The 27,994-nt window shown below is 42.9% G+C and overlaps 1 protein-coding gene across 1 annotated transcript; it reads right to left on the reverse strand.

Annotated features, from left to right (window-relative positions):
• Positions 1 to 180: 180 nt before the first annotated feature.
• On the reverse strand, positions 181 to 27,630 carry emsy (EMSY transcriptional repressor, BRCA2 interacting). Its single transcript, XM_087847492.1, has 20 exons — positions 27,389 to 27,630; positions 24,258 to 24,366; positions 24,058 to 24,157; positions 23,893 to 23,967; positions 23,405 to 23,580; positions 23,159 to 23,314; positions 21,069 to 21,328; positions 20,751 to 20,994; positions 19,210 to 19,428; positions 18,855 to 19,001; positions 18,420 to 18,593; positions 18,212 to 18,348; positions 16,179 to 16,352; positions 10,880 to 11,090; positions 10,574 to 10,741; positions 8,088 to 8,243; positions 7,710 to 7,858; positions 5,258 to 5,842; positions 3,465 to 3,869; positions 181 to 1,870 (listed from the first exon to the last, which is right to left on the reverse strand). Exons 2-20 carry the CDS (start codon positions 24,361 to 24,363, stop codon positions 1,688 to 1,690), a joined length of 3,825 nt encoding a protein of 1,274 aa, XP_087703618.1. The 5' UTR covers positions 24,364 to 24,366; positions 27,389 to 27,630; the 3' UTR covers positions 181 to 1,687.
• Between the last annotated feature and the right edge of the window lie 364 nt (positions 27,631 to 27,994).

Consider the following 27,994-nt stretch of genomic DNA (forward strand, 5'->3'; position numbering starts at 1 on the left):
TGAGGTCAAGTTCATCATCATGTTTTTCCAAAAGCCTGAAGGGAAAATGAAAATGGACAAACCTCATCAGACAAACATTATTCAAAGCAGAGGAATTTCTCCCTGTCAAGGATGGACGGGTTTTTTTGTTTGAAACTCTTTGTTTTCAAACAATTGGACCGAGACAAACACAACCGGCTGTACTCAGCTGATTTATTGTGCAGATTAAAATTTTTTTCATCTAGTCAGACAGTTTGAAAAGGTAGAAAAGAAATGCGTACTTATTGAAATCCTCACTGCAACTTTTTGGACTCTGGAATACATCTTACAAAAAAAGTACATTGCTCAATTTGCTTCTTTTCCTTTTTTTTTTTAAAGCACTCCAAAATTACACTGAGCAGCAACTCTTACGTTGGACGTTATTGGTCCTCCAGGACTCTTTTTGTGGTTCTGCGTCATGTTCCTCACAGAAGAAAAAAATAATATATATATATATCAATCTGCACCAGCTCTATTCCCTCCTCTGAAAACCCTGTAAAGTGTTGGAGAGTTACAAAATGAGTTGAGAAAAAATACAATCCGTCTGACGCCAAAAGCTGTCCATTTACGAGTCGCCGCTCAGGAACGGCGTGAGCTGATTTTTCCAGGACGACGTTCCTCGGAGAAGCCCCGGTCTGAATTAAGTTCCGAGAATTATTTCTGAAAGCTTCCAAACTTCTGGGGTTGTTTGGGTCTGCAGACCTGATCGAGTTCCCTCTTTTGTGTGAATTATCAAAGCCCCTTTCAGACATCCTTTCCAATCATCCGATTTCATATCCAAAACAAAAAAAGCACCCGGGGCACTTTTCTATAAAACACCACGTGAGATTATGACTGCATGTTGTTAGGGGTATGACAGATTTTTGGATTTTATATCGCCAACTATGCTCCTAAGTTTAAATAAAACAAAGATGTTGTGATTTGTTTTCATGGGAGGCTCGTTCCTCTGAGCCTGTGTGTGACACACTCGGTCTTTGGAGAATCGGCGCAGGTTCAGTTGAGTCTGCAACATTATGAGCAAAGCTTTTGGGAATTTCTGCAGAAGGAAAATCACCTTCGATAGAATTTCTTGGGGGTGAAAACACGTCAAACCGGTTCTTGATGAGACATCGAACTAGTGTTAAAGTTGTAATAGGTGCAAAAGAGGCCGTGAGGAACGTAACAATAAAGGTTTTATTTAAAAAGATGGCTGGGGGCAGTGATGTCACGCATAATGTCTAAAAAGGGCTTTTACGTCTGGTGTTTAAGGCATTTTCAATATCTTTTCTGCTGCTACTCATCTCTATGACGCCCTCAGAAGTTGCAGGTCCTTTGGGTTGACTTTAAATGCAGTGTACTTGCTCAGCTGTATGTTTATGAAATGATATTTAAATGTCTTAGAAAGTAGAAAGTCCACCATACTGTAACATCGTATGCTGGGAGAAACTGCTTTCCAGCTCTCTGAAGCCGGACTAGAACTAATCCTTTCACCTCGCTCCCACATCTGGTGATAAAAACCACATGTGCCGTTAGCTGCGGGGACGAAAAGAGCCTAACAAACTAATACTTTACACAAAATGAAACACTAACTAAAGTCCACTGTGTCCGAGGCCTCGAACAAATCGCCAGTCTGCTTTTCCCAAAGTGAAAATGTGCGCTGCACCCGTCAGGGTCTCTTAGCATGGAGTGACTACGGCTGGTCGGGGGGGCTGGCGGCGGTGGCCTCGTCGTTGCTGCTGTCCACCTCCTGCTCCATGGGGCTGTCCTCCTCCAGCTGCTGGCTGGTGTAGTTGGTGATCTCCAGGAAGCCGCTGGGCTCCACTACCACGTTAGACTGGCTGGAGTCTGGCAGGATGGAATACTGAGGAATCACCTGCATGTATGAGAAAAATTGGGCTCAGAGTAGGTGAAAATAGTCCCTCTCAGACTTTTTTTTCCCACTCTAGACTCTGTGTGACATCACAGAGAGGGGATATCCCTAATATGGTCCTCTCAGTCACATGGTTCTGACTGTGTACACAGAAGCCCCTCCTACTTACTGTTCAAGCCTGTTTGTGAGGGGCAGCCAATCAAATCAAAGAAAGAGGAGCTAAAGCTAAAGAAATGCGGAGCTGCAGTTGAGTATACGAACGTCCCAGAATAAACAATGGAGCTAGAAATAAGCAACCGAATGTAAGTTATGTCAATACTGAGCATAAAGGTTTTCCCTTTTCCTGTTCTGGGGGAATCACTCTATTTTCCGACATTTGAGACAGTGAGTGCCTTCTTCTGGGCTTTATCATCAGGTAGTGATGCTTCAAGATGGTATTTTCCATCCTTGTTGACATTTTTTCAGCTTTGACTTAAAGAAACAAAACAGGACTTTCAGGGAAATCCACCTGTTCACCTTTGTTTCTGAGAATTAGACGAGAAGATCGAGTCAGAGTCAGAGAAACTGTTCAGGCTTCAAAGACAAAAACCTTTTCATACAAAGGATACTTAACATAGTAATAGTAAAGCTGGGGAACAGTGAATGACATATTCTTCAGTGGCCAGGTCAGTTACCTGATCGCAGCCCAACAGAGCTGAAGACAGCTGCAGTAAACACCTGGCAGAGCATTTCAAGACAGAAAAAACAATCCTTGGAAGTTTTTTTTTCATTTTTTGAGCCTCTGAAAATCAGGGACTGCGTCTTAAAATTGCAGTTAACGCAAAATATTTTAAATTAAAGTCTGCACTTCCACTGCATATTTGTTTGTACACAACTCAGCTGATTTTGAAATCACAGGCAAAAGCACAAAACTGTCCATCCAAATACTTATGGACCTAACTTCTTCACTCTTTCCCCCTTGGTTGCCTCGGTAACCCTCGTTTCAGCCCTGCTTTTAGAACAAATTGACCGACTGTGCATGAGAGGTTAGTGAGGGTGTTCCACGTCTTCACTGACGTATACTGAGGTATCAAAACCCGTCTTTGAGGGTACGGAGAGGTCGTCAAATGTTGCCCTTGTGGGAGAAAGTGTTAAGAAAAATGTTTGCTTAGCGTGAGATAAAAACACAGGACCAGCTGCTCCATTAGACGAGCATTTGCAAATAAAATCTGTTGGCATGAAAACCTGATTTAAAAAAGGCGTTTAGCATGGGTGTGTTTGTTTGCGACTGTGCCGAGTTCATTTAAAAAAAATAATAAATAAAGCCCCGTCTTTGTTGAATCTCTTTAATAGTTGCACATGCTGCCTAATGAAGGATCAGAGGACGGCGTTTATGGTGAAAAACGTTTCAGTTTTGGCTGAAAATCAGTTGTTTAGTTAACCAAGGACTTTTTAAAGTTTATAAAGTATCTGTGGTTATCATTATCCACCGTCCATTAAAAAAAAAACACTTGTGTGCTTTCACTTTGATAACGTGGCCATATCATGTGTTCTTTGTGCAAAAACGTTTATCTGCTGTGCGATTTATCTTCTCAGTAACGTACAATACAAAACGTACCTCTATGACTTCCAGGTCTTCCTTGCTCCTCTGCGCCGCGAGGCCCTGCAGGCAGCTGAACTGCTGCGGCTTCGAGTGGGAGTGATGCATGGCGGCCCCGGAGCTGCTGATGAACTGGCCCGAGTCCAGCGTGCCGGACACGGCCTGGACCTCCAAAGCTTTCCCCAGAGGGCCGCAATCGCTGGAGGAATCCACCACCATGGGCTCCGTGCTTGGATCGATCTCCGCCTCCATCATGGAGATCTTTAGGATGTCCGACACTGAGGGCTTGTCTCCAGAAGGCCCGGAGCTGGACTCCGGGATCAGTTTGGCAGAAGCCTCCCCGCTGCTGAAGACGGGCGACGAGTGGTGGGAACTGCCAAAGGTAATCTTGGTGACGGTGGCACTCTGCGTGATGATTGGCTGCTGCAGTGACAAATTAGAAGTACTCGTTATTACTGAATTACTACAGCTGACCTCTGGCAGGAGGAAAGACAGTAACCAAAGCAGGTCCTGATAAGAAGATCATAATGAACTGAAATGATAATCAAAGGCACGTATGGAGGCTCTGTATGTGCTACAGCCAAAGACAAGATAAGTGTTCATATTTAAAAGTCAGATAGTAGGAAAGCTTGCTGTATGGCTCACAAGCTCCAAATATACAGACACCGAGCTCTTGCTTCAGTCCAACTGTGACAAATGAGCTGATTTGTTATTTGTTCTGGCCACCAATTGGCCTTTGGTTGCCGTGACAGATAACAGAGAGAAGCAGCAGCTGCAGCCAGCATTAGCACAGCCATAAATTAATTTCCCCTTGTTTATCAATGTGTCACACGAGGAGAAAAAAAACAAGAGGTTCATTCCATTTGGCTCAAACGTAGGGAAATCCCAGCACCGAAACATGCACTGCTTATTATTAGATGCTGAGAATTACTTGGGAATGCTGTGGATTCCCTTTTGTAGACTCAGGGAAGCTTTTAAGAACAATAATCCAAGTTGGAATTTTGAACACGTCTAGAGGAACGGTATCAAACTCGTTTTAATTCACGGGCCAAAACCATGAGCCAAAAGTTAAATACACCCTTTACCACATTTAACTTCATAATGTGTCATTTTAATAACTACTTAGAAATGAACAGGAAGTTTAGACATGATATAAAAAGCACATTTCCTTTCTTTACTAGATTCACACCTCCACATTAACATCTACAAAACCACACGTTGGGTTTTCATTAATAATGAAAGTATGTCACATTGTTTAGCGATGTTCAGAATTTAAATTACCTCAGTTTGAACTTTGAATTCACTTCTATTCTTGTGTTGGATTACAACGACACCGTGCAATTAAAATAGAGAAAGCGGGCTTTGAGGGCTTCATTCTGGGCCCTGACCCACATTTGCTATCGGTGCTCTACAGTGATGTTATTAAAATACTGCTCACCGTTTTTAATAGATGTACAGCAGTTATTTAATGCACTGAGCAGCAAAATGCAGCTGATCTCTTTTGATAAACATAAGGTGTCACTCAAATTGATATCGCCCCCTGGGAGAGTGGGAGATAAAAAGGGGAGGCTGGGTGTAGGCCTCTCCCTTTTATCTCCTAGTCATGGGACTGGATGTATGCGTTTGTGGTCGTGGATCGGGACAGAAGTGAAAATCCACTCACGTGTCACCCTCGACAGGTTTTTATCAGGTGACTTAACAGGAAGTCATCATGACAAAATAAAAAACAGGAATTTCTGAGGAGGAGAAGCTGTGGGCATCAGCTGCCTCTGGAAATTTACTCCTGGTGAGCAGGTGTAAAATCCACTCACCTGGCTGGAGGCGGTTTTGTCGGTGCTGACGGGGTGGTGTGCCTGCAGCGGAGGAGGGTGGGACATTGAGGTGTGCAGGGGCCGGTGGTGGGATGTGGGGGCCTGCTGGAGCTTCGGGAGCTGTGGCGTCAACATGGGCTTGGTTGGCGTGCTCGGAGTGGCGGCCTTGGCCCCGGCTGGGGTCGGTGCGCTCACAGGTCTGTCTTTAGGGCTCTGGGTTAAGGTTTGGGGTTTGGGCTGACTCTGCTCTCGTAGCTTGGGGATTTTCTTAGTCAGAAGAGGAGTAGAAGGGAAGGTGGTGGAGGAAGAGGAAGGCTGGCTGATCTGAGGTTTGCTCTGCAGCTGCGGCGGCGGTGGCGTCTGCTGGGTGGACGTGGAGGTGGAGGTGGGAGGGTGCCGGCTCTGCTCGGCCTCGGGCTGGCTCAAAGGCGGCGGCTGAGCGCTTGCAGAGTGGGCGGGTTGCTTGGTGGGTTCTGAAGCTGGTTGGGTGGAGCGGTAGAACAAGCCTGTCTGGGGGTCCAAAGTGTCTCCTTCCAACTCACCCGCCTCTAATCCAGCCTCAGGTTTACCATGACTGTCAGAGTGCTGGAAAAAAGACACATACATGACGCTGTTAACGATCAGCAGGACAAAAATACGACACAGGAGAATTTTAAGGAGAAAAGACTGTACAAAAAGATGGACATAGCCATCGCTCATCCAATTGATTTGCGCTTTATTGTTTTTTCCATCTTGACTTTTTGAAACAAGATGCACCATTGAAGTGTGGCTCTGACTGAGAAACGAGGGGCACTGTGCACCGATACGATAGTGACCTGTCAATCAAAAGTTAGACCCGCCCTAAAGCGTTCCCTGCTGTATCATTCCTCTGGAGGCTAACGAGAACCATCATTTACTAAATTCATTCATGTTGCATTCAAAAAGGCTTGAAAGTAGCAACTGAGCCCATAAACTAATCCGGAAAATGTTTTCCGAGGTCTTGGATGAAGTAGGGCTGTTATTTTCCACACACAAACCGGAGGAGTCGCCCCCTACTGGTCATTAGAAAGAATGTAGGTTTTAAAACGCACTTCTGCATTTGCTTTGCTTTTCAAAACCATTTACAGTCATGTGAAAAAGAGTTCTCACAGGAGAAATTAAGAACAGCTTAACCAAATCCACAGGATTTAAGAGTTTGGAAGTTAGATGTCCAACGACATCCAGCAGGACAGATCTGATTTTTTTTTTAAGATAAGAGCAATATTGGAATATGTCAATTAACTAACTGAGCATTTTATGGCTTACAGTGTTTTCTGAAAACCGTAAGTAATGACCAAAAGACGATACTAATATTAATGAGTGGTTTTAAGTTAATTTTAAAGATTGGGCACAAGAATATTGATAAATCATTAATTTGTGCGTGGAATGTTCATACACATTATGCATAGATGGGCCAATGTCCTGTGGAGAGACAAGACTGATGTGGAGATGTTTGGCCATAATCCATAGCGACGTGTTGACGCTGCACATCAGCACAAACACTGCATACCAACTGTCAGCACGGCAGAGGATGGCTTATTGATTCGGGTTTGTTTCACAGCCACAGGACCTGGGCACCTTGCAGCCACTGAGTAAGGTATGCATGAAGCCATCGGTTTGACACTTCAAGCTTGGATCATGTAACAGGACCGCGATTCCAAGCACAGCAGGAAATCTACAAGACAAAGTCCAGACCTCAATCTGATGGTAAAGCTGTGGCAGGACCTTAAGAGAGCTGTGCACAACTGAAGGATCAGTGAACTGAAGCAACTTTGTAAAGAAGAGTGGGCCAAATTTCTCCACAACGATGTGAGACAAAGTAACACACTGATAGAAGTCATACAGAAAACAGCAACTTGTGTTATTGCTGCTAAAGGTGGACCTACAAGCTACTGAATCACATGGATTAATTAGATTTTCACAGGAAGTCCATAAAGGGGATGTTTATTTAATTTAAAAGGTTCTCTGTGCAACATTAAAAAACTCATCAAACTCAACTGTTTGTTTTTATACTTTTTCAAAAGCTGAAGACGCTGCACTTTGTGGCAACTTGCTCTCGGTTTCTGTCCTCTGACACCAAACGATTGTTTAAAAAAAAAAACAAACAAACATGGAAACCAAGACAATAACTGCAACATAAATAAGAAAAACTGCACTGCCATGCTTTCACAAAGAACAAGAGAAAAATTCCCAGGAAGCATTTTGTCTCCGGTGGTAATCCACCAAAGCAGATGAAAGGTTTGCATTGAAACTGCTACTTTCACGCAGAGAAACTGTTCCCGTGAAAGCAGTTTACACCAGTTTTCTGTGGATCGGAGAGGAGCTCAGATATATTTGTAGAATATAAATGACACAAGGTTTGACCCGTTTCTCTGCAACACATTTATACATTGATATTTATTTTGTACCCTTAAGACCAAAGTCCAACCCTCACCACGTGTGACGCTGGAGCCGCAGAGGAGACAGCAGCAGGTTTGGTTACCACAGCAACTGTGCTTGTTTTATATGGCTTCCCCAGCTGCTGACTGGAGGACATAACCACCTCTTCATCCTGCGAGGGCACTCCCACTCTGGTGGCTTTTCCTGCAGTGAAATTAGTCATGCTGTCAGATGATGAGGTATTAATAGTAGTAGGTTTCACACACACACTTCAGCTTCCGTCACTAAATGACCTAAAAAGGAGAACCATGTTTCACAAGCTGCCCACTGCGAGGTTTTAGTTTGAACTGTATTTCATTCCACTGAAATCATGACTGGCACGGAAAACAGGAACTGCAAAGTGCTGAATATGAAGCATGATGGAGAGGACTACCTCCTGCGACGTATTCAGCGGTGGGTTCGGCCTCTGAGGTAGAGGGTTTGGGGGATTCAGGGCTGGGCTTCTTCTCCTGGGCCAACTGGATGGGCACAGCCATCTGGCTAAGGTCGATGGTGTGCTGCCTGGGTTTGGGTTCTCCCTTTTCCTTCACTGTCAAGACGAACAACAGTGAAATTCAGCATCATTTACCAATTCAGTCATGTTTACAGCTCATATTCACTGTTAACTTCATCTGATTTTTTCCAGCTTGTGCTCGACTTTAGGCCCGAGCGAGGGCTAGCAGACAGAAACTGTTCCGATAAATGTGCATTTAAAGTTTCAGGGTTTTTAGGCACCGGGGTTAGAGCGCCAACTTTCTCTCTGAGCAATCACTTTAGTTTTAAATCCAGCTGAAATCTCGGCACGATTTTTGTTTTTGACACTTGAACAGAAAGTTCTGTTTGCCTGCATAATCCAGATTTCAGTGGTGCAGACCAGCTGCTTGACTTATTTGGCTCGAGCGTCTCAGTAAATAGCATAGTTTAGTAACACTAAAGCAGATAAAGCAAGTGTTAGCTTGACTAACTGTAGGCTATATTTAGACTTGCTGACAGAGGTGCTAAGCACCACAAAATACAGCCTACACTCAAACTGACTTTTAAATTGGCTAAAACACATTTTGACGCATAACTTCATAACATCTGTGTCTGCGGCATGTAGTGATTCTCCCCTTCACCCTTAACCTGGAAGAAGTGAGCAGTGAGTGGGCGAAAGTTTCAGCGCACTGGTTACCTGTTTGCAATGTCACAGGTGGAGAAACTTATAACTGCTAATAAAGCTGGGAGGCGGTCTTGTTTCCGTGGAAATGCAAAAAAAACAAAAACAAAAAAACCCCCTAAAAAACCCAATGATGACATTGTAAATAGCATGTTCATAATACGATACACCTTTGAGGTCTGGTGTACCATTTGCCACGAGAAGCTCTTTGTTATCACAGATATAGTTTGTGTTTTGATTGTTGAATCCAATCTAACACGGAGGCGTGGACAGGAAACTACAGAAAGACGCTGAACCGCAAACAGGCAGCTTGTAAAACAGGTTAAGTTGACTGTGTGGAAACCCTTTTTATAGAAACGTAATCAAAGCACAATAGTTCCTTTACTCGGTGGTGTGCAACTCTTTTTGCTGACTAGCTAAAAACCGTGGAGGCTCCATGAACGTGCATTTCACTTAAAGCGTTTCAAAAGTAAGTAAAGGTTGACTGCCACATCGGTTTTGGAACAGCTGGAACAAATTAAAAACGTTTCTTATAATAAGGATGATCTGCTTTCCTGGCAGAATCGGGGGGAAAACAACAACAAAATAATTACGATAAATATCTGTGTTTTTTCGGTGAATCACTTCTCAGGATTTTTTTTGTAACAGAGAAGTTATATTAGATCTCAAAAAAAAAAAAAAAAAAAAAAAAAAAAAAAAGGCAAATTGGGGGATTATACCCCTGAGCTGCTGGGTGGAAGGCTTTTAATTTGAAACATATGTGCAGGAAGTGTTGAGTTACACTGTCTCCTCTTAAAAAAAATCCAAACAAACTGCAAAGTAAAACCAGAATTGGGACGAATTAATATGTGAGACCAATATTAACGATAAATCGAGCACCAGAGCGTCGAGTACGGCAGTTTTTGGACCGCTGTGCTGCAGAAATATAGTCTATAAACTCAAATATGATGCTATGACCTAAAACAGATGCCCTTTCCCCCTCTGAGGTCTAAAAACACCCCCCCCCCCCCAAAAGAAAAAAAACAAAAAAAACAAGACATCATCCAAACACGGGGTTAGGTTAGATTAAGGTTACTTCTTTGCCGATAATTTGGACCTCATTTCGTTAATGTGATCTCATTTTAAAAACATAAAAAAAAGCTCGTTGTCTCCAGTTCATGACAGCTTTATAAAAATTTATGTATTTTGAGTATTAACGCTCTAAAGAGTTTTACAGACAACACTGGGTATTACCTTCATTATGGATCAGGTTTTGCGCACTAAACAGCAATTACCTCTTTGGGAATTTTCACTCACAGCCAGATAAATCTATCGGCTGCTCCGCGGTGCCGCTAATGTGAGTATTTAAATATTTTAAAAAAAAATTCCCACCTTCAAATATTCCATGGGAAACCTTTACCTTTGCATTTGCTTACATCAGTCCTGTTCCACAGGTCTGCCATCCGATGAGCTCACTATCTAAGCAAAGCCTCGAGCACGAAATGCATAATTACTGTTGGCCAGCAGCTCTTCGTGCTTCGGCAGTTTCAGGAATGTGTTGAAAATTTGTTTGACACTTGAGGCGAACACCACCTGTGTTTGTATTTCTGATGAAGCTGATTCGAGCTGTTTTTTCGAGCTCCTCTGAACTCTGCTGAATCAGCATGTGCACTGGTGGTAAACCCCCACCTCTCCTCTCCTCTTCCTGTGACACCTGCAGCTTTTTCTGTGACGTGATGGCTCACCTGATGTCTGCTGAAGTTCAAGAAGAGCTTTTATGGTGGAAGTGGCCGACTGGGATTCCCCGCCAGATACCTCCTGGTAGATGATGGTGGGGCTGGACTCCACAGCTACTTCCTGCTCAGTCCAATCCTGCTCTCTGGAGGACACCACGTGCACTACAGGCTGCACTTCTGAGGAGCGGACAGTTTTTGTTTTTTTAAACCAGCGGTTACACATCACATTTCAGTCAACAATCCTGAGGCAAACACCACAGAAGCAGTAGTTTATCTCCAATCTCTGCGTCATGGGAAAAGTAAAGGGAGGCATACCTTGAGCGCTGCCCTGGGAAGCCTCGCTGACTAAGCTGCTGGCCTCCGCGAGGCTGCCGGCATCATCCTTTGCGGCCCCGTCCTGGCCTGGGGTCTGACTCTGACTCAGTTCGGCGGAGCGAGTCACCTGCTGCAGCGTCTCAGTGACCAGCTGCCGGGTCTGCTCGCTCACCACCGCTGTCTGGAAGACCGGCTTCGGTTTGATGAGAACCTGCAGGAAACCAGAGGAGCATACAGTGTCCTGAAAGCTGTTGACTGGTGTGTGCTCCTCATTATACTTGATAAGGAATTATAGTCCTAATGAGTGAAAACACAAGCCTGAAAGCAAGTGTTTGCCTCTGTAACCTCCTGTTGTGGCAGGCCAGATGTTTCAATATCCGTTCAGACTTCCACTACTTTCCATCTTTCTTTCCATCTCTCTCTTCCCTCACACAGCCGGTCACAACGAGTCTTTCAATGTTAACATTTTACAATCTTTTCACTCACTTTTTTATATCAATAACACATCAAAGGTCAAACCAGAATGTCAATACACATCTTTATTGATCTGCACTAAACAACCTCTTTATCATCTAGTTTGTTATCACTTTATTGTAACACAAGACCACCTGTGATTTCTTGGCTGCTGTTGTGTGGGATGTGTTCTGCTCATCCCAAGCCTTACTGGGATGTAACTGCCTCCATTGCCCTAATCCAACGCTTTTACGCAGTCCAACACGCGGCCCAACTGCCTCTACCTTTTTTTTTCCCCTTTCTGTTTTTTTAATAATAATAATAATGGATTGCATTTATACAGCGCTTTTTGAGACCCTCAAAGCGCTTTACAATTCCACTATTCATTCATACACTGGTGAAGGCAAGCTACAGTTATAGCCACAGCTGCCCTGGGGCAGACTGACAGAAGCGAGGCTGCCATATCGCGCCATCGGCCCCTCTGGCCATCACCAGTAGGCGGTAGGTGAAGTGTCTTGCCCACGGACACAACGACCGAGACTGTCCGAGCCGGGGCTCAAACCGGCAACCTTCCGATTACAAGACGAACTACCAACTCTTGAGCCACGATCGCCCTTTTTCGTTTTGTTTTTTAAGTAAGACAACATTTGATCAGGGATGTTTTGCTTCCACAAGCATCTCTAGCTTGCTTGCCACCATCCTCGCGCAACATCAGTGAGCTTCACCTGACTGAACCGGTCAGGTGAATAACTCCCACTGTCTGGCATCTGTTTGAACAGAGTCACCGTCGCTGAACTTTTATAAATGATTTATTGTGATATAGAATTTGCTTCTCTGTGGGAAATGGAAAATTAGGTTAAGTACACAGTGACTCAGTGGTTCCTCAGTAGCATTCAGGAACCATAGGCCCATGTTGCAAATCTGCTGCGTCACAATTGTGTAAAGATTTGTGCGCAAGATCTGACGTGTTAGGCGTTGTTCCTACGACGTCATTATTAATGCTTTTCATGGGTTCTTATTACAAAAGGCTCACGTTATGTCATAGCTTTGCATGTTCCAGGAAGAATACTACTTCCCCTTAATATGGCCTCAAAATAATGCACAACTAATGTGATAACGTAGGCAAAGCAGTTGTGTCATGCAGTAGACCGCGGACGAGACAGCCTTGAGTTATTTTTGAAAAGGTAGATTTCTGAAAACTAAAACTAGACTAATTGAAATAAAATAAGTCAAACCTGACTTTTCGGTGCTTTTTGACGGGACATAAATTCCAATCTCCCAGGTGGAAGGAACCCACAAATCCACCACAACCTGTTAAACTGATTCTAATCTTTGCATCATGGTGTTTACGTTTTTCCCTTAAAGCTGGCCCTGGAACCACATCATCATACGTGAGCACCAGATGCATCACACGCACAACATCTACCAGGAATAGCCCTCCTGGAAGGATCCTGTCATTTATATTCTCTCATTAAAAGGGAGACTCCTTTGCAGTTTTATTACAAAACTAAACACAGAGGACAGGATTTCCTTGAACCGGTGCAGAGAACCAGAGACGGATTGGCGTGAGAATAAAACTGGCCACCTTTAACATAGTTTACTGTGTGCACAAATGGAGAAACACAACTGTGTGGGTGCAACTCTCACTGCTTATGTGCAGACGCACTGTTGCTGCTGCCAGGAAGTGCTTCCTTCCCTCTTAATGGTAACAAGAGATGGCTACACCAGCGAGTGCACCATTGGTCAAGCCATCCTCATCTTTACAGTTCTTCTAAGGCTTCTCGGCTGTTGTTACACGTGTAACCCTGGTTAATAATAATAATAATAATAATAATAATAATAATAATAATAATATGTATAAATATATTATAGATTATTTTTTAATTTTTTTATACTTCAGATTTATTTGTGTTGTGTAGTCCAATGGCGAGTAAAATGTTCCAAAATATGTGCACCATCTGTCTGTTCTGAATGACAATGAAGTGGCTATTTTATGTAGTGGGCTAATAACAGCCTCCACAGCCAGCTTAATGTTTGTGGGATTCCCCTCAAGAAAAGAGAAATTCTAAAAACTTTTTTTTGCACATAAACAATAACATAAAATATCTGATGGCGAGGCCTGATAAAAAAATTTAACAAAAAACCCAGAGAGCGTACAGCTCTTAAATGTCCCGTAAGGCTAATTTGTCTTTAGTGACACAATAAAGTTCACTTTATAAATAAAGCGCAGCTTTGCCTCGAGTCAGACGGCTTATCGGAGGCAGCAAGTTGCTTCTTATCAAACATTTTACAGCGGAGTTAGTCGGAAGACGTTATTTAGACTACGAGTTTCTTACTCATGAACGCTGACATTAGCTGAGTCATTTTTCCGTCTGCTTCAGCGGCTGCTGAGTAACTAGGTCATAAACGTCGAAACTGACTGCTTGAGAAAAACAGTTTAAATATTACAGAAACTGGAAACAAACTTTGGTAAACAGGTGTCATGTTCGTCACTGGAAAAGAGAAAAGAGACGCTGGTATTTAAGCCAGTTAAGAAAATGTGGCAATTAGTGGTTTCACTCCAACTGTGCAGCAGATTAGCACTGTGGGTGTTTAACTCGGTAACTACAGTACTCATTACTCACTGACCACAGTTTCCCCTCGATGACTAAAAACGAACCTTGAATTCTGAATTTAGACCTTTTTTTTGAGAAGTCTGATATTGAAACAATGACAAAGTATTTGTGAATCAATCTGAAAAAGACAAAGAAAAAAAATCTGCAGGACTTGTGATTTATGTTTTTGTTATTAGAGAGATATTTTTAACACGGTGTGGCTGACAGCTCGCGTTTTCATTAACCCTTCACTTTAACTTTGTGTGTTTGCAGCACAAAACGACCTGGAAACCAGCGTAGTGGGACTTACCCTCTCAGAATATTTCTGACAATTTTATCTTGAATTCAAATTCCCCCAAAAGGTCTAGAAATATCAGGCGGAGGCTGCAGGCTTTAGTCTGAACAACCTTTTTGTGGGTGTTTCTTCTTAAATTACTACATATGCTTTCGCTAGTCATTTAACATCTGTCAGAAATCTAAGAATTTCTCCAGAAGTCTTCAAAAATAGACAAAATAAAACCCCCCTAGGAACTGAAAGAGGTCAACGACAGTGGCTGATTTCAAAGCTGTGGACTTTGAACTGTAGCTTCTGCTAAAAGAGGGCACAAAAAACTAATTAGAGCTCAGGTGATACTAATAGCATACAAAATACAAAAAGTCCACCGGCCACAATACCTGTATCACCTCACTCTGCAGGTCCCCTCTGGTGAGCTTTAGCCGCTTTCAGCTCACTGTTTTGGCTTTTACAACCTCCAGTTTGAATTCAGGCTCAGCTAAAGTCACATTACACACAGATTCAACAAGTTGCTCCTTCGGAGATAATGGTCCATATTGGCATCACACAGTTGCTGCACCAGATCCCAAAGATGTCGGAGCCTTTGATAGAAAGTGGGACTGATCCATGCTTTAATGTTATTTGTGTACTGCCCAATAAATTCTGACCCTACAATCCAAATTGCAGCAGAAATTGAGACCAGGCAATGTTTTTCCAATTGTGTACTGTCTAATTTTGCTGAGCCTGTGCAAACTGTAACCTGAATTTTCTGTTTTCAGATGTCAGGTAATCTTCTGCTGCTGTAGCCCACCTGCTCTTCTGCATACCTTGTTTGTAACAACTGATTATTTGAGTAACTGTTGCCTTCCTATCAGCCTGAAGCAGTCTGGCCATTCTCCACAGACCTCTGACATCAACAAGGCACGGCCATTGACAAGATATGTTCTCTTTTTCCAAGAGAATCCAAGTAGATCAGCAGTTTTTGACTGCTCAGATGAGCCCATCTGGCACTGACAATCATGTCACTTAAATCAATTGTCTTCCTCAGTGCATGTAGGGATGTGGTTTAAATCAAGCATCAGACTGAGTTGCTGCCGTGTGACTGGATGATTAGATATGTCCATTAAAAAGCAGTAGAACAAGTGTACCTATTAAAGTGGCCCGTAAGTATGTTCTTGGGGAAAAAAGTAATGAAACATCGAAAAGTTTTTAATTACTGTGGGGAAAAAAAAAAAATATCAGTGGACACAATTTGTGGGTCACATCTTTCAACTGACGCATCTGCCTCCCTGTTTCTCTGTGTGTGCTTGATGTCCAGACAGGGATCCCTTTTGATAACGCGATCAACTTAAGGGCGATAACGTGTCAGTGTTGTGGTTACAGCTCGTTGCTGTGCTCAGACAATTGGCTAATGCAGGTATAATACAGCAGGCCAGAAACATGATCATGTCACAATGCAGTCTGCAGCTGTTTGACCAACAGCAGCAGATCAAATAACTACCACAGCATTCAGCTCTCTGCGATAAGGGGAAGTTGAGGGAGGAACAGGAAAGGTAAGTGTTAAAGCTCCTGCTATACATCTGCCTATAGAACAAGGGGATTTTTCCCCTTCTGCTTAAGTAGCTGTACATTTATTTTAAATAACCACATCTCACTTCTCTGGAAACATCCAGTGCAGGTGACCGACCTACTGAGCTCCATGAAAAGCACTCTTCTCCTTCTTGAGCAGATCTGTTCCCATTTTCAGAGGAAGAAACCCATACCCATTACTCTTAAGATAAACATGGCTCTTCCTGCACTTATATCACATGACCCTTGCGGTTACTTGTCAGTCAAAAGGTCACATGATTATCCACCCGATGTTTGTCATGTGATAACCTCAGCGGGCTGAGGTCAACCAGTTTGCAATGATGATATTTACATTTTATTAACCCTGTTATAAAAACAAATATGGTGGAAAAAAACCAACACGTCTCACCTGCGTCTTGCCCTGCTGGCCGTAAACGATCTTGGTCGGGATGATTTTGGTGGCGGTGGCCTGGGACCCGGAGCTCATGCCTTTGGGCTGGGTGACGATCATTTTAGTGATGGGTCTGGAGGCGGTGATGATTGCAGGTTTGGTCCCCTGAACTGCCTGAAGGCCCTTTTCCCCCTGCAGCATACGCAGCACGCTCATTAGGATTCTTTTTAGCCAAATTCAAATTAAAAACAAAACAAAACCAAAAAGCGAATAAAACGGAATAAAAGAAAAAGAAGCACGAATTGCAAGAAACCTAATTTAAAACATAAATTTGTGGGAACCCATACTCACTGACCAAATCCGGTGGGAACTATAGACTTCCAACCTCTTTTTTCCCCCCCATTTCCACTAACTTCACCACTGAGTCAATCCCCATAGGCTCCCACATTACAATTCCCAACTTTAAAGATCAGACTGTTTACAGTCACGCACAAAAATATGTTTCTGGTCTCTATAGATAGGTTCCCCCTTCACAATAACTGTACAGGGGTTGAAATTTCTTTTAGAACTCATGCACTTGGATAAGGTTTAGCGTTAGCAGCGCAGCCATAGGCAGCTGTTCAAACACTGAACCTCCCGACTGTTAGTTGCCTGTTGATGTTTTTTTGCAGTTTTCTGACAAATCACATGACCTGCTGTGAGCACAGCCCATACAAAAAGTTTGTACTTCTGACTTGGTGACTGAAATTCAAATTTTTCCCATGACAGATTTGTCCGTCTAAGGATTGCAGCCATTCAACCATTGCTAGCGTTAGTTAACGTTACACATGGGTAACTTCAAAAGACCAACAAGGCAGCAGCCAAAAGGCCAGGAACCACTGTCTTTCATATGTGTCGCGGATAATTACAACAAAATAAAATGACACGACCAAGGCAAAAACTGTGGTATTTTGTAAATATAATAATAAACGTGGATTCACTGTGTAATTGTGTAACAGCATCCTCCTGAAATGCCCAAACAACATTGAGAGTAACATCCTCCTCTCTGCCCCTTAATGGTCTCCGGTCGCTATGGTAACACGTAAATATTTCTTTCAAAATAAGACCCAGAGAAACCGAGTTAATGATAAAAACCCTGAAAACCATAAACTTCACACCCGAGCCTCAACTCTCGCGGCTGGTACCAAACAACTCATGGACCGGTACCGGCCCGTGGCCCAGGGTTGGGGACCGCTGATATAAAACATCTAAAATAATTACAATGGTCATTACATTTTCAGAAATATTGACCTCTAACCTTCACCTTTAGACGACACACCTATGGTACTGTTTGGAAAATCCTACTTTGCCTTCTTCTCAAGTTATCCAGTACAATGACCAAAGTGGCTAAAGACGTCTAATAGAGGTTTAGTTTAGTTTTTGCAGAAACGCAGCAGCTATTCTTCCTGTGGTCGCAGATCTTTGCATTTTGACAATGCATCATAAGACACACACATATGCCATATAACTGACACGTTTACTCACATTCTTCATAAACTATTTAGGTAGCGCAAAAGCAAGCTAGCTTTGCTACAATATCTGAATCTGAAGCAGGACGCAGTGACTTAAAGTAAAGAACTGGGCTTGTAAATCTGAGTGGTGAAAGTGAAAGAAGCAGTGAACTGGTGGGCCCGGGGATCAGACTGTGGACAGCTGTCAGGTGTAAATATGCGAACATGATGAGGAATTCCCTGAAAATTCCCCTGAATTAATAAAGTTAAATGTGTCAAAGACGTTGTAAATAATGAGGTAAAAACACAGCAGGCTTAATATTTTGAAAGCAAACACAAACTAATTACAGCCGGGAAGTCCGCATGATTTCCCCAATAACTAGTTCTGCACTACACCTCATATGTTGGTTACACAAGCATTTTATATTATTGATATTAAATATTATATAATGTTAAATTAAGCTCTAGACAGACTAATCTTTCTCTCTTGTATAAAAAAGGGTTAACTGCTCCTATGAGTTTAGCGCACGTGTGAGAATGCTATCACGCTGATCAACTGACCCCAGCATTTAACAGCGTGGTGACCACATTCTTGCCGGGCAGTCCCTGGATGGTCGCTCCTTTGCCCGTGGTTTTCTGCACCACGATGACGTTGGGCTTGGAGGTCATGGGGATGGTGGTGATCTTAGTCGTCGTGCCTGCAGCGGACGAGAACTGATGAGAAACTTGCACCGAACGTAGAAACGCTCTAGACCTCCCTCTGACTCACCGGACACGATGTTGCTGCTGATGATCTTTCCTCCCAGAGTGGCCAGAGACTTGGGCACCACGGTGATGATGCTGCCGCTGGTGGTCTTGACGTAAGTGGTCCCGCCACTGGTGGCTGATATTCTGGCCCCGATGTTGGGACTAACAGTGGGTCTCGTGTAGGTGGTCTGGGTAGCTACACGAAGGAATACAGAATTACTGTTGTCCACCTTAAAGATATCGACAGGAGCGTCTCCATCAAGGATTAAATTAAGCTGCCACATTACCGCTGAGATATTTAACTCCGTTTAAATACTCTATGATTAAATCTGAATGACAAAGAGTCACAGGCGTCATTACAGTTTTACTCTGGTCACAAAGGCGACCTTTAAGTTACACGCGATCTCTCCTTTCCTGGATCAGATGTGGAGTTTTTGATCCCCTCGCCCCCACTCACCTGTGGGCTGAGTGACCAGCTTTGTGGTCATGATGGCTCCGTTGCTACTAACAACCATGATGGGAGAAGAGCTGCTGCTGGACAAAGCCGCCGAAGGCTTGGGCAGGATTTTGCTGGGCTGCACCTGCTGAGTGATGATCTTCACCCCTGCACACAAACCACACATTAACAAACAGTGCGGTCGTATCACGATATTCACTTTCTAAACAGATTCACTGTCGTGCTTCCTTTCTTTTCAAACAGCTGTGCGTCATATGAAAATAGATATGAGCTTATTGCAAACAGCACGTGGTTAAAATGAAATAAAATGACAGAACTGAAACGCAAACAAACAATAAAGGCTCGTCATGGTTACCGGACTCTTGTTTGATCTGGATGGTGGGCTTGGCTCCCGGTGAGGAGGTGGTGGTCTGGGTCTGACCGATGTTGGACGCTCCTAAAGGCGAGCTCTGCTGCAGCTGTTTGGGTGACTGTTGTTTGGGGAACTGGGCCAGGATCTGAGTGGGTGAGGCCACCAGTGTCTTAGGTGAAGGAAGTCTGGCTGTAGAGACCTTCACTCCAGCTGAAACTCCACCTGCAACCGACAACTTTGACGGTAAGATTCAAAACCTAATAGGTGGCGTCCCAGAGAAGAAGATTGAACATTTAAAAGAGATTATCTGGTTAAAATCATATTAAAACCCACGAGCTTAAATCTTTTTACACTAATGAGTCAAAATCATTTTAATCAGTAAAGTATCATTAACATTATTTTGAGGTTAACTTGATACTACTTTGTCATGTCTATCCACTAATACTGCCTTTTTCCTTCTCTTGAGCAACTAAGCTGTTGATAACATGACAGTTTTGAGTCTTTATGGCATGTTGACATTAAGCAATTAAGGCCAGATACACCATGAAAGGTGGAAGACACTCGAAGAATTCAATTGGATAATTTGCCAAAAGCAAGGATGGTGGTAAAAATAACTTTTGGAAACTTTTTAAGGATTTTTTAAATCAGATTTTGTATATCTATATATGCAGTTTGAAAGTCCTGGTGACCACTTTTAAATAATGTTTCTGAATGGCAAGACTTGCTTCTAGAAGATGATGGATCGTATCAGATTAGATAACCCAGGCTTGGCCAGCTCCAGGCCTCGAGGGCCAGTGTCCTGCAGGTTTTAGATATATTACCCTGGGTCAGCACACCCAAATCCAATGATTAGTTCATTGCCAGGCCTCTGGAGAACTTCAAGACATGTTGAGGAGGTAATTTAACCATTTAAATCAGCTGCGATGGATCAAGGACACATCTAAAACCTGCAGGACACCAGCCGGCACTGGTTTGGACACCACTGATATAACCGATCCAGTGATTTCAGCTTGTACTGGAAAGATAAGGTACGTCCCTAACAAGTAATAGTAGCACTCTACTGGTAGAGTAGTAAATGAACAGAAATGAAATCAGCAGCTATATTAATAACTACATAAACTGAGTCATCAAGGAAAAAAAAGCTCAGTCTCCCAAGTCGGAGTTTTACTGCTTTACCCTAATATTTGACATATTTATTCACTCAAATGTATTTTTATAAATTTAATTAGCTGAAATGTTAAGTTGTTATTCTCTGCTGCCCCCAAGTGGACAAAACAGTTAATAATACAGCTTTAAATTCATGTGTCGTATCATGCAATCCAACCTACAAAGCACTGGAGTTTAAAGGCACAGAGCCATGGAAAACTGCACATTACAACCAAACTGAATAATTATCATTGAGAATAATCTGGTGTTTTTCTGATTCACTAACTAACTAATTTATTTTGAGCCCTGCTGTTCTCTTGGCACCTTTGGGAGCACACGTTTTTGTTTTGTCTGAAGATGGACCTGGCAGAAAAACTGAGCACAGAGGAGGAACCTACACTGTGTGACCGTCGACATGACCGCTGATGGTGTGGAGGAGACCACTGTGGTCACGGCGATGGCGTTGGGGTTCGTGGAAGTGCTGCAGCTGGCTGGAAAAACCACCGTCTGCTTTTGTGTGGGTGTGGTCAGCACAGAGGTGGACCCCAGCTTTGACACAGCGGTGGCGTTGTTGTGGGCGTGGGACTTGGACAGGATGTTGGGCACGAAATTGGAACTCGGGGAAGTCGTCACGATGATCACCTGTTGAAACACGAGACGTTTAAACTCAGAAGCAGCGTCTAGAGAGACGAGCCGAGGTAGGGTTCGACTGTCACCTTCTGCGTGGTGGTGCTGGTCGTCTGGATGGTGGGCTTGGTGAAGGTGATCTTGACGGGGGACAGGTGAGGCGGTAAGGAGTTGGCGATGCTCTGCATGATGCTGCTCATCTTGGGGCTGCCGCTCACGGGCACCGTGATGTTCTTGGATACCGGCGGGGACACCTTGGTAACTTCTTTCAGCATCACCGGAGACGAGCTGGATGAGTTCGTGCGCCTTCGCTTGCGAGGCTTCTCGTCCTCATCGGAACAACTAACACCTGAAAGGTGAAATCAGCGGAAAAAATTAAGGATGACTGAGACTGTATCACTGAGTAGGGATACAGTTGAGGATTTTGCTTTTTAATTGCTGATAATCAAGAAGTACTGACTGCGATCACTGACTGTACTTGGCTTGTGACAGACATGTAACATTAAACCCTAAAATAAAAGAAAGTTTATGGTGTAAAAATTATGAATTAACAACTACCAGTAAAAATCCTAATCTGCACATTTCTGCACAGTTCTATGACTCATTCATTCATAAATCAAAACCTCTCAATTACATCTTTAGTTCTAATGATGTACAGATGCTCTGTCTTCCGGTGCCTCATTCCCGCGCTACATTCTCCTGTCACACATTGTTTCTACCAGCTGTTTAATCGGCAGCAGATGCTGGTGGGATTGTCAAACCCGAGCCAACATGTCCTAACAGACGCCATGGATAGGAAACTCAGATCTCACATTCCCAGCCAGTTTAGTCTGGAGTGTGGGGAGAGTATGTGAATCACTGGTGCTAAGAAAGACAGCCGTTTAAAATCAGCTTGTAACAAACAGACAAGCATCGCAGTGCCCCCTTTAGGCTGACAGAGTGATTTGCACAAACCACAGTCTCTCCCTCCTTATCTTCAATTCCAAACTCTATTATAAAAACATAACATGAAAGCTGAAGACGAGTACATCCCACATCCCATCCCAAAGAATGCATCAATAAAATGACATTTACTTCAAAGTTATTTAGCCATTTTACTCAAAGACATCGGCACTCATTTAAATGAGAAACTGTTTCTGGACGGCTGGAAATTTCTTTCAAGTCTGAACACGTTCACATGCAAAAGAAGTGATTTCAAGTGCAGCACTAAAGAATAAAGCTCATTATTTACATAGCACTAGCTTACAACAACAGTTGTCGCATGGGGGTTTTATAGTGTAAGGTAAAGACTGTACAAAGGTAAAGAGAGAACACCAGTGAGCCAGCACTTGGCGACAGTGGGGAGGAAGAACTTTCTTTTTAAAAAGTGACTTTTGGTAGAAAGAGACTCGGGGAAGTTACGGGGAAACTGAGGAGAAGAAAAAGAGGTCAGATCACCAAGTGGTGAGAAAAAAAAATGTTCAGTGCATCATGGGAAATCCCCCAGCAGCCTGAGCCTACAGCAGCATAACTAAGGTTAACTAAGATTAAGCCCAATCTTAAAAGTAGAGAGACTGTCTGCCTCGTGAATCCAAACTGGGATCTGCTTCCATGAGGTTTGCTCTCAAATATGTCAAACAAATCTTTTAAGGGACTATATTTGTGAGTGTGAGGTTTGAAAGTTAATACCGAGTTAAAATTAAGCACAAAATCAGCAAAAATCTTCAGACTCATGTTACGGTTCAGTCTTCCCAACATCTCACACCCATCATTTGCCTCTTCCACTGAGCTCTTATAAACCGTCTAACAGAAAAGAAAAAAACAAACTTACACCCAGCAAGTCAGCATATGAATACAAACACAGACAAACCAGAAGGTTTGGTGACAACAGTGACAGAGAAACTGAGGGATCGCTGGGATCCTGCTGATATGTTAGAAAGGCTTTCTCTAACTGACTATCTGCGCTGGTTTAAATAACACGTATATAAAGAAAGGATGACAGTTTTGGTAACTTATGTTATTTAATGACATGTTAATTAGCCATGCAGTTAGCCTCCTCCCTGAAAAGTAGTTTTAATTTTATTTATATAGCAGCAAATCACAACAGTCGGCTCAAGTTATGTTGCTATTTATTATTTCCCTTTCATGTCGCTTCCGTCCAAAGCAAGAGAAAAGTTGATATGATGTTGCTGACACTCACTTTTCACATACACAGTGCTGCCGCTGGGCAGCACCACCACGTTGGATGAAGGGCTGGGTGGCCGTGGAGATTTCACTGTTGCTCCTATAGGGCCGCTGGTCGCCGTGGTGCTGGTGGAGGTGCAGGTGGTGCTCGTGTAGGAGTAGCACACCACAACTACAGGGAGGAAATGAAACGCATCATTCAATGCCCAAAGTGTTTGAAAACAGCCAGAGTCCGATGTAAAGTGAATGTTTCTGGCTTTACCCTCTTTGTTCCCTGTTTCAGCTGGCAGCAGGAGGGAGGCGTTCTGATTGGCCGTGGCGCTGGCCACAGCGTTAGCTGTGACTGTAAAGGCCGTCTGGGGAACCAGCCTCGGCATCAAAGGAACAAGCCTCCGCCCTTCAATGGACCACTCAGAGGAGCTGTTTGGACCCGACATGCTGAAAAAGAAAAAGAACGGAAATCTGATTAGAGGACGCCACGAGAGGAAACGTTATAAGTTACTCGGGCTCAGAGTCAGGGTACAACAAAGGCCTGTTTAAAACCTAAAGCTTTTATTTCCACATGCTTCCACTCCACACCTTACAGTTTGACAAGCACTGGAGCAGAGGTTGGTTAAATAAATAGCCAAATAGCTCATTGTTGCTAAAGTGAATGAGGACTAATGAAAACTTTGAGGAAAACCTGAACAAGTCCCTTTTGCTCTCCTCCACAGACATAACAGAGCTGGACTTAAACAGTCTCATACTTACTGATAAGCGATGGTGGTGAGGCGCTCATCGTTGACAGCCCTGCGGACCTCTGCGCGATGACGCTCTGTAGAGATGCTGTGAGGGTAAAAAGGAAAGGCTGGTTTTAAATAAACCAAACTCTGCAAGCGAAGATGAAAGAAACCATTTAAAAACAACAAAAATTACCCGAGGATTTTAGTGAGCTCGCCCAGCAGATCCTTTTTGTCCTTTGTCAGGTCTCCTTGGGCTCTCAGAGCGCTGATGACCCCAGCGTACGCCTCCAGCTCTGCGACACACAAACATCAGTCTGTAAATGTTGCAGGTCTTTTGCACATGAAAGAGATTCAATCAGAGGCACTGATAACATTGCACTGCTTTGAGCTCACCCAGCTTCCGCAGAATTCTTTTGCACTCATCCCTGCCCAGGTCAAGGATGGTGGGCCACACCACCGGCATGGTACCAGCTAGCACTGGTTTCTCCAGCTGAATCATTGGCTGAGAAGACGGTGAGCAAGAAGGCAAGTTAGGACTCGATTTCCCATAAACCACAGTGCTTCATGGTTAAGCTCACCAGGCCCCGAGCACTGTTTTTTCAAGAGCTTCAGCAAACTGTCATTCCATGGAGGTAAATTGGACTCATCACAATATAACAAGCAGACTTTTTCCTGAATATAAAACTTGTCAGCACAAAGAGTTTTACGACCAGGACTGCCAAAATAAAACCGTTAAAACTATTTTTATACAGAATTTAATTTACTCAAGCGCAAATATATTTATGTTTATCGAATGGCCAAAAATAACAGGGAAACGCTAAGACTTCTAATAATTAAGGTAACACAGATTCTGTTTTATATGAACCATATAAAATAGGCCAAATCCTGATGAGGTCTCTGACGTAAACAAAGTGGACAGTCATTAAATGTGGAAATGAACCGCTTCTCCTTTGTTTCCCTTACATGTAGCGACATCTAAAAATCAATATGGGACAGATACCACAATTTTAAACAAAATAAATAACAATATTATAACAGTGACAACACAATGATTTGGAAATGGTCTCATATCTACATGGCACCTTTCTCTAGTCTTTCTCACTACTCCAAGCCACTGTAGCCGTTAGGGCTGCACGATTAATCGTTAGAAAATCGCGATCTCGATTCATACTTATGTGCGATCTCTTTCCAAATGACAACGATTAAAAAAAAAAAAAAAAAAAAAAAAAAAAAAAAAAAAAAAGACGACGATTGTACCGCATTTTGATCCGGGACGTAATCTGCATGAAAACAAGCGCTCACTCTTCCTGCTCAACAAGTGACAAGGGCGGAGCCTTATACCACGTGATACAGAAGCTGTGCCGTGTGATGCTAAAATTAGCAGGGAAAAAACAACGGAGAACACGTCAAGGATGACAAGAAAGTGACAGGAGAAAATCCGTCCCGGTCAACCACCCAAACATCAATAACGGGAACCTTATACAGCGCTTCCCTATACCCGTCAAACTTCCGCAGGCACAAAGAAATTACGGAGGCTATTACTTATCACCTGACCAAAGATATGGCTCCATCAACACTGTGCAAAACGAGGGATTTAGGAAAATGATCAACATCCTAGACAAACGCTACACAGTGCCGTCCCGCAACTATTTTTCTATTGTTGCACTACCTGCTCTATACACGCAGTGTCGAGCAACGGTGGAGACGGAATTTCAAGCAGTACAACATTTTGCGGCAACGACAAAACGTGAGATATTTGTTGTATTTATGTTTATTTATTGATTTTATGTTCATTCTCAACTGTTACGAAGTTGACGTGCAGTTAATAAGTGCAATAAATATTTATATTGGAAAAGAAAATCGTGAGAGAATCGTGATCTCAATTCTAAGCCAAAAAATTGTGATTCTTGTTTTATGCAAAATCGTGCAGCCCTAGTAGCCGTACATCAATACAGTGCTTTATTCTTCAGTATTAAGCACTTTATCTACCTCACCAACTGCTCTAATATGCAAGTCTTTGGACAGTAGGATGAAGGTGCTGGACTATTAAAAAACGCCAAATGTCAACACATGAAAAGGTGTGATAGTCCACCTTAGGTAACAGAAGAGAGTTAAGGGAAGCAAGTTCAACCTAGCCAGGCTTTCTTTGTGATAGCTGACTTGAAAAAGCGTCAAATCCAGATCAGAGATAACAACGAAGAGAAAATATAACACTTCCAGACCATTTTAAACTGAAACGCTGAACATAAGCTGCTCTTAATTAAGTTGTTCAGCACATTACCGTGGTGATCCAAGTAAGAAGAGACCCACCTTCGTAAGAATGAAAGCCATTAACCCATTAATCTCTCTTCATACTACACTGCTCTCCACTGTATTGTGTTCATTTGCCCTGCTACCTCTGCTCTTTGCTTAAATTTAATATAGGACTTTCAATATCCGGTCACAGGAGTATGGAACTACATTTCTTTATTTCATTACATTTTAAGTTAAAGGCTATATTTTTTTTTTAATTGCAATCACTCTTCTGCATGCTTTTTAAACTTCTGAAAATGTTTCATGTATGTGCCTTTTATTAAGTGTATGCCCACTTAAACTGGATATATATTACTATATATAAATATATATTATTAGATACATAGCCACCAATTAGACAACATATTCATATTAATAACAAATGCTATAATCTTAACAAATGGATTGCTTTGCAAATAAAGTAGAAGGAAAACCATCATCTTGTAATTTGCATTTCTAAAACAAATACTTGCACAAGTCTGAACATGCAAAACAGTCTGCAGTTAGCCAGTCTGCAACCAGCGATTGCACTTGACTCATTTAACGCATGCATTGCCACATCAACACAGCTGTCAGTGGAAACAGATGTTCAGCCATTAGACAGACGTAGTTTAGTATCACATCTTTGGTTGGTTCATTTTACTCTAGAGCAAAAAAGCTGAATGAAGAGGCTCCAAAAACTGTGCTTTCTGCCGGGGACTGTGTACGCCTCTCCCGGCTAGATTGCCCCGGACCAGCCCGCACAGATGTCAGTAAGAGCTGAACAGTTAACAGTCGGTGTTCCGCCCATCACCGGGCCTCTCAACCAATAAACACTGCCAACAAAATACATAAAAATTCTTCTTTGGTTTAATCTAACGCAACCCTATTGCAGACTTTACATGCCGAAGAGCACTGAAGGTGCTAACACTTAGAAAAGGAAAGCGGTTTTCTCTCTGGGTCAGGCATTATGCTGTAAACAATGAAAAATGTTGCTGCTACATTTTCTGGGTCAATTTCTGTTAGTACGCCGCAAAACAACGGTGCATACCGCCTTCATCAAACTGCCCCGCGATGCTTCCAGTGCGGTGCAAATATGTCCAATAACCTCAAGATACATACTAGCATGCCCCCAGAATGAAGTACCAGTAGATGAGCATCATATTTAGTCATCTTGATGACAAAAACCTTTGCAGTGGATGCTGTTAGCTTAGCTTAGCAACCTAGCTGTTTCTATGAGCCAAACGTCTCACCGTCCAGTAGCAGTGCCACTTCAAGGCCTTCGGATAGCCGCCATCCCAATAAACATGGCCGACCACAAGACATTTAGATAGTTTACCACATCGTGAAGGAGATCTCTAGTGAAAGTGCCAAAGAAAACGAGAGCTAAGGTGCTAAAACAGCTGATCTGCCTAAATATGTGACAATGTTTATGTTGTCTGTTAAGTATCTGTGGTTGGCCTGTGGACGGATGCCCTTCTTCTTCGTGTAACAATCCTTGTTGCTGCTTCTTTTGTACCCGTGCACTGGTGCCCCCTACAGGCGTTTGATTGTAAGTCCGCCAAAGACAGTTGATCAGCCAGTTTACGATGAACCACACTGTCAAATAAACATCTATAGTCTCCGGGATGACTTAAAAAACAAAACGAAACCATAATATATAGTGCAATATCGTCAACTAAGACAAAAAAAAAAATCAAAGCAGGGTTTGGGCCAAAACCATTGTAAAAGACTGATATCACCTTGGCACCACCTGTTCGAACCTGCACATTCAGATTAACAGTAACGCATATAGTAATATATTAATATTCTATTGATATGAAGTATGCTCATATCAGAAAACTTTACTGCAGAATAGC

This window comes from Neolamprologus brichardi, chromosome 10 (genome assembly GCF_056152115.1).
Source record: "Neolamprologus brichardi isolate AB-2024 chromosome 10, ASM5615211v1, whole genome shotgun sequence".
NCBI lineage: Eukaryota > Metazoa > Chordata > Actinopteri > Cichliformes > Cichlidae > Neolamprologus > Neolamprologus brichardi.

What these genes read in the sequence shown, in the direction of transcription:
- emsy (XM_087847492.1), bottom strand. Translation starts at nt 24,363, where the DNA reads ATGATTCAGCTGGAGAAACCAGTGCTAGCTGGTACCATGCCGGTGGTG. An exon ending in GCCAGCAGGGCAAGACGCAG is followed by an intron (nt 11,091 to 16,178) that starts GTGAGACGTGTT and finishes GGTTTCCTGCAG; the next exon opens with GTTCTCATCAAACCGAAGCC. An exon ending in ACAAAACCGCCTCCAGCCAG is followed by an intron (nt 3,870 to 5,257) that starts GTGAGTGGATTT and finishes TTGTCACTGCAG; the next exon opens with CAGCCAATCATCACGCAGAG.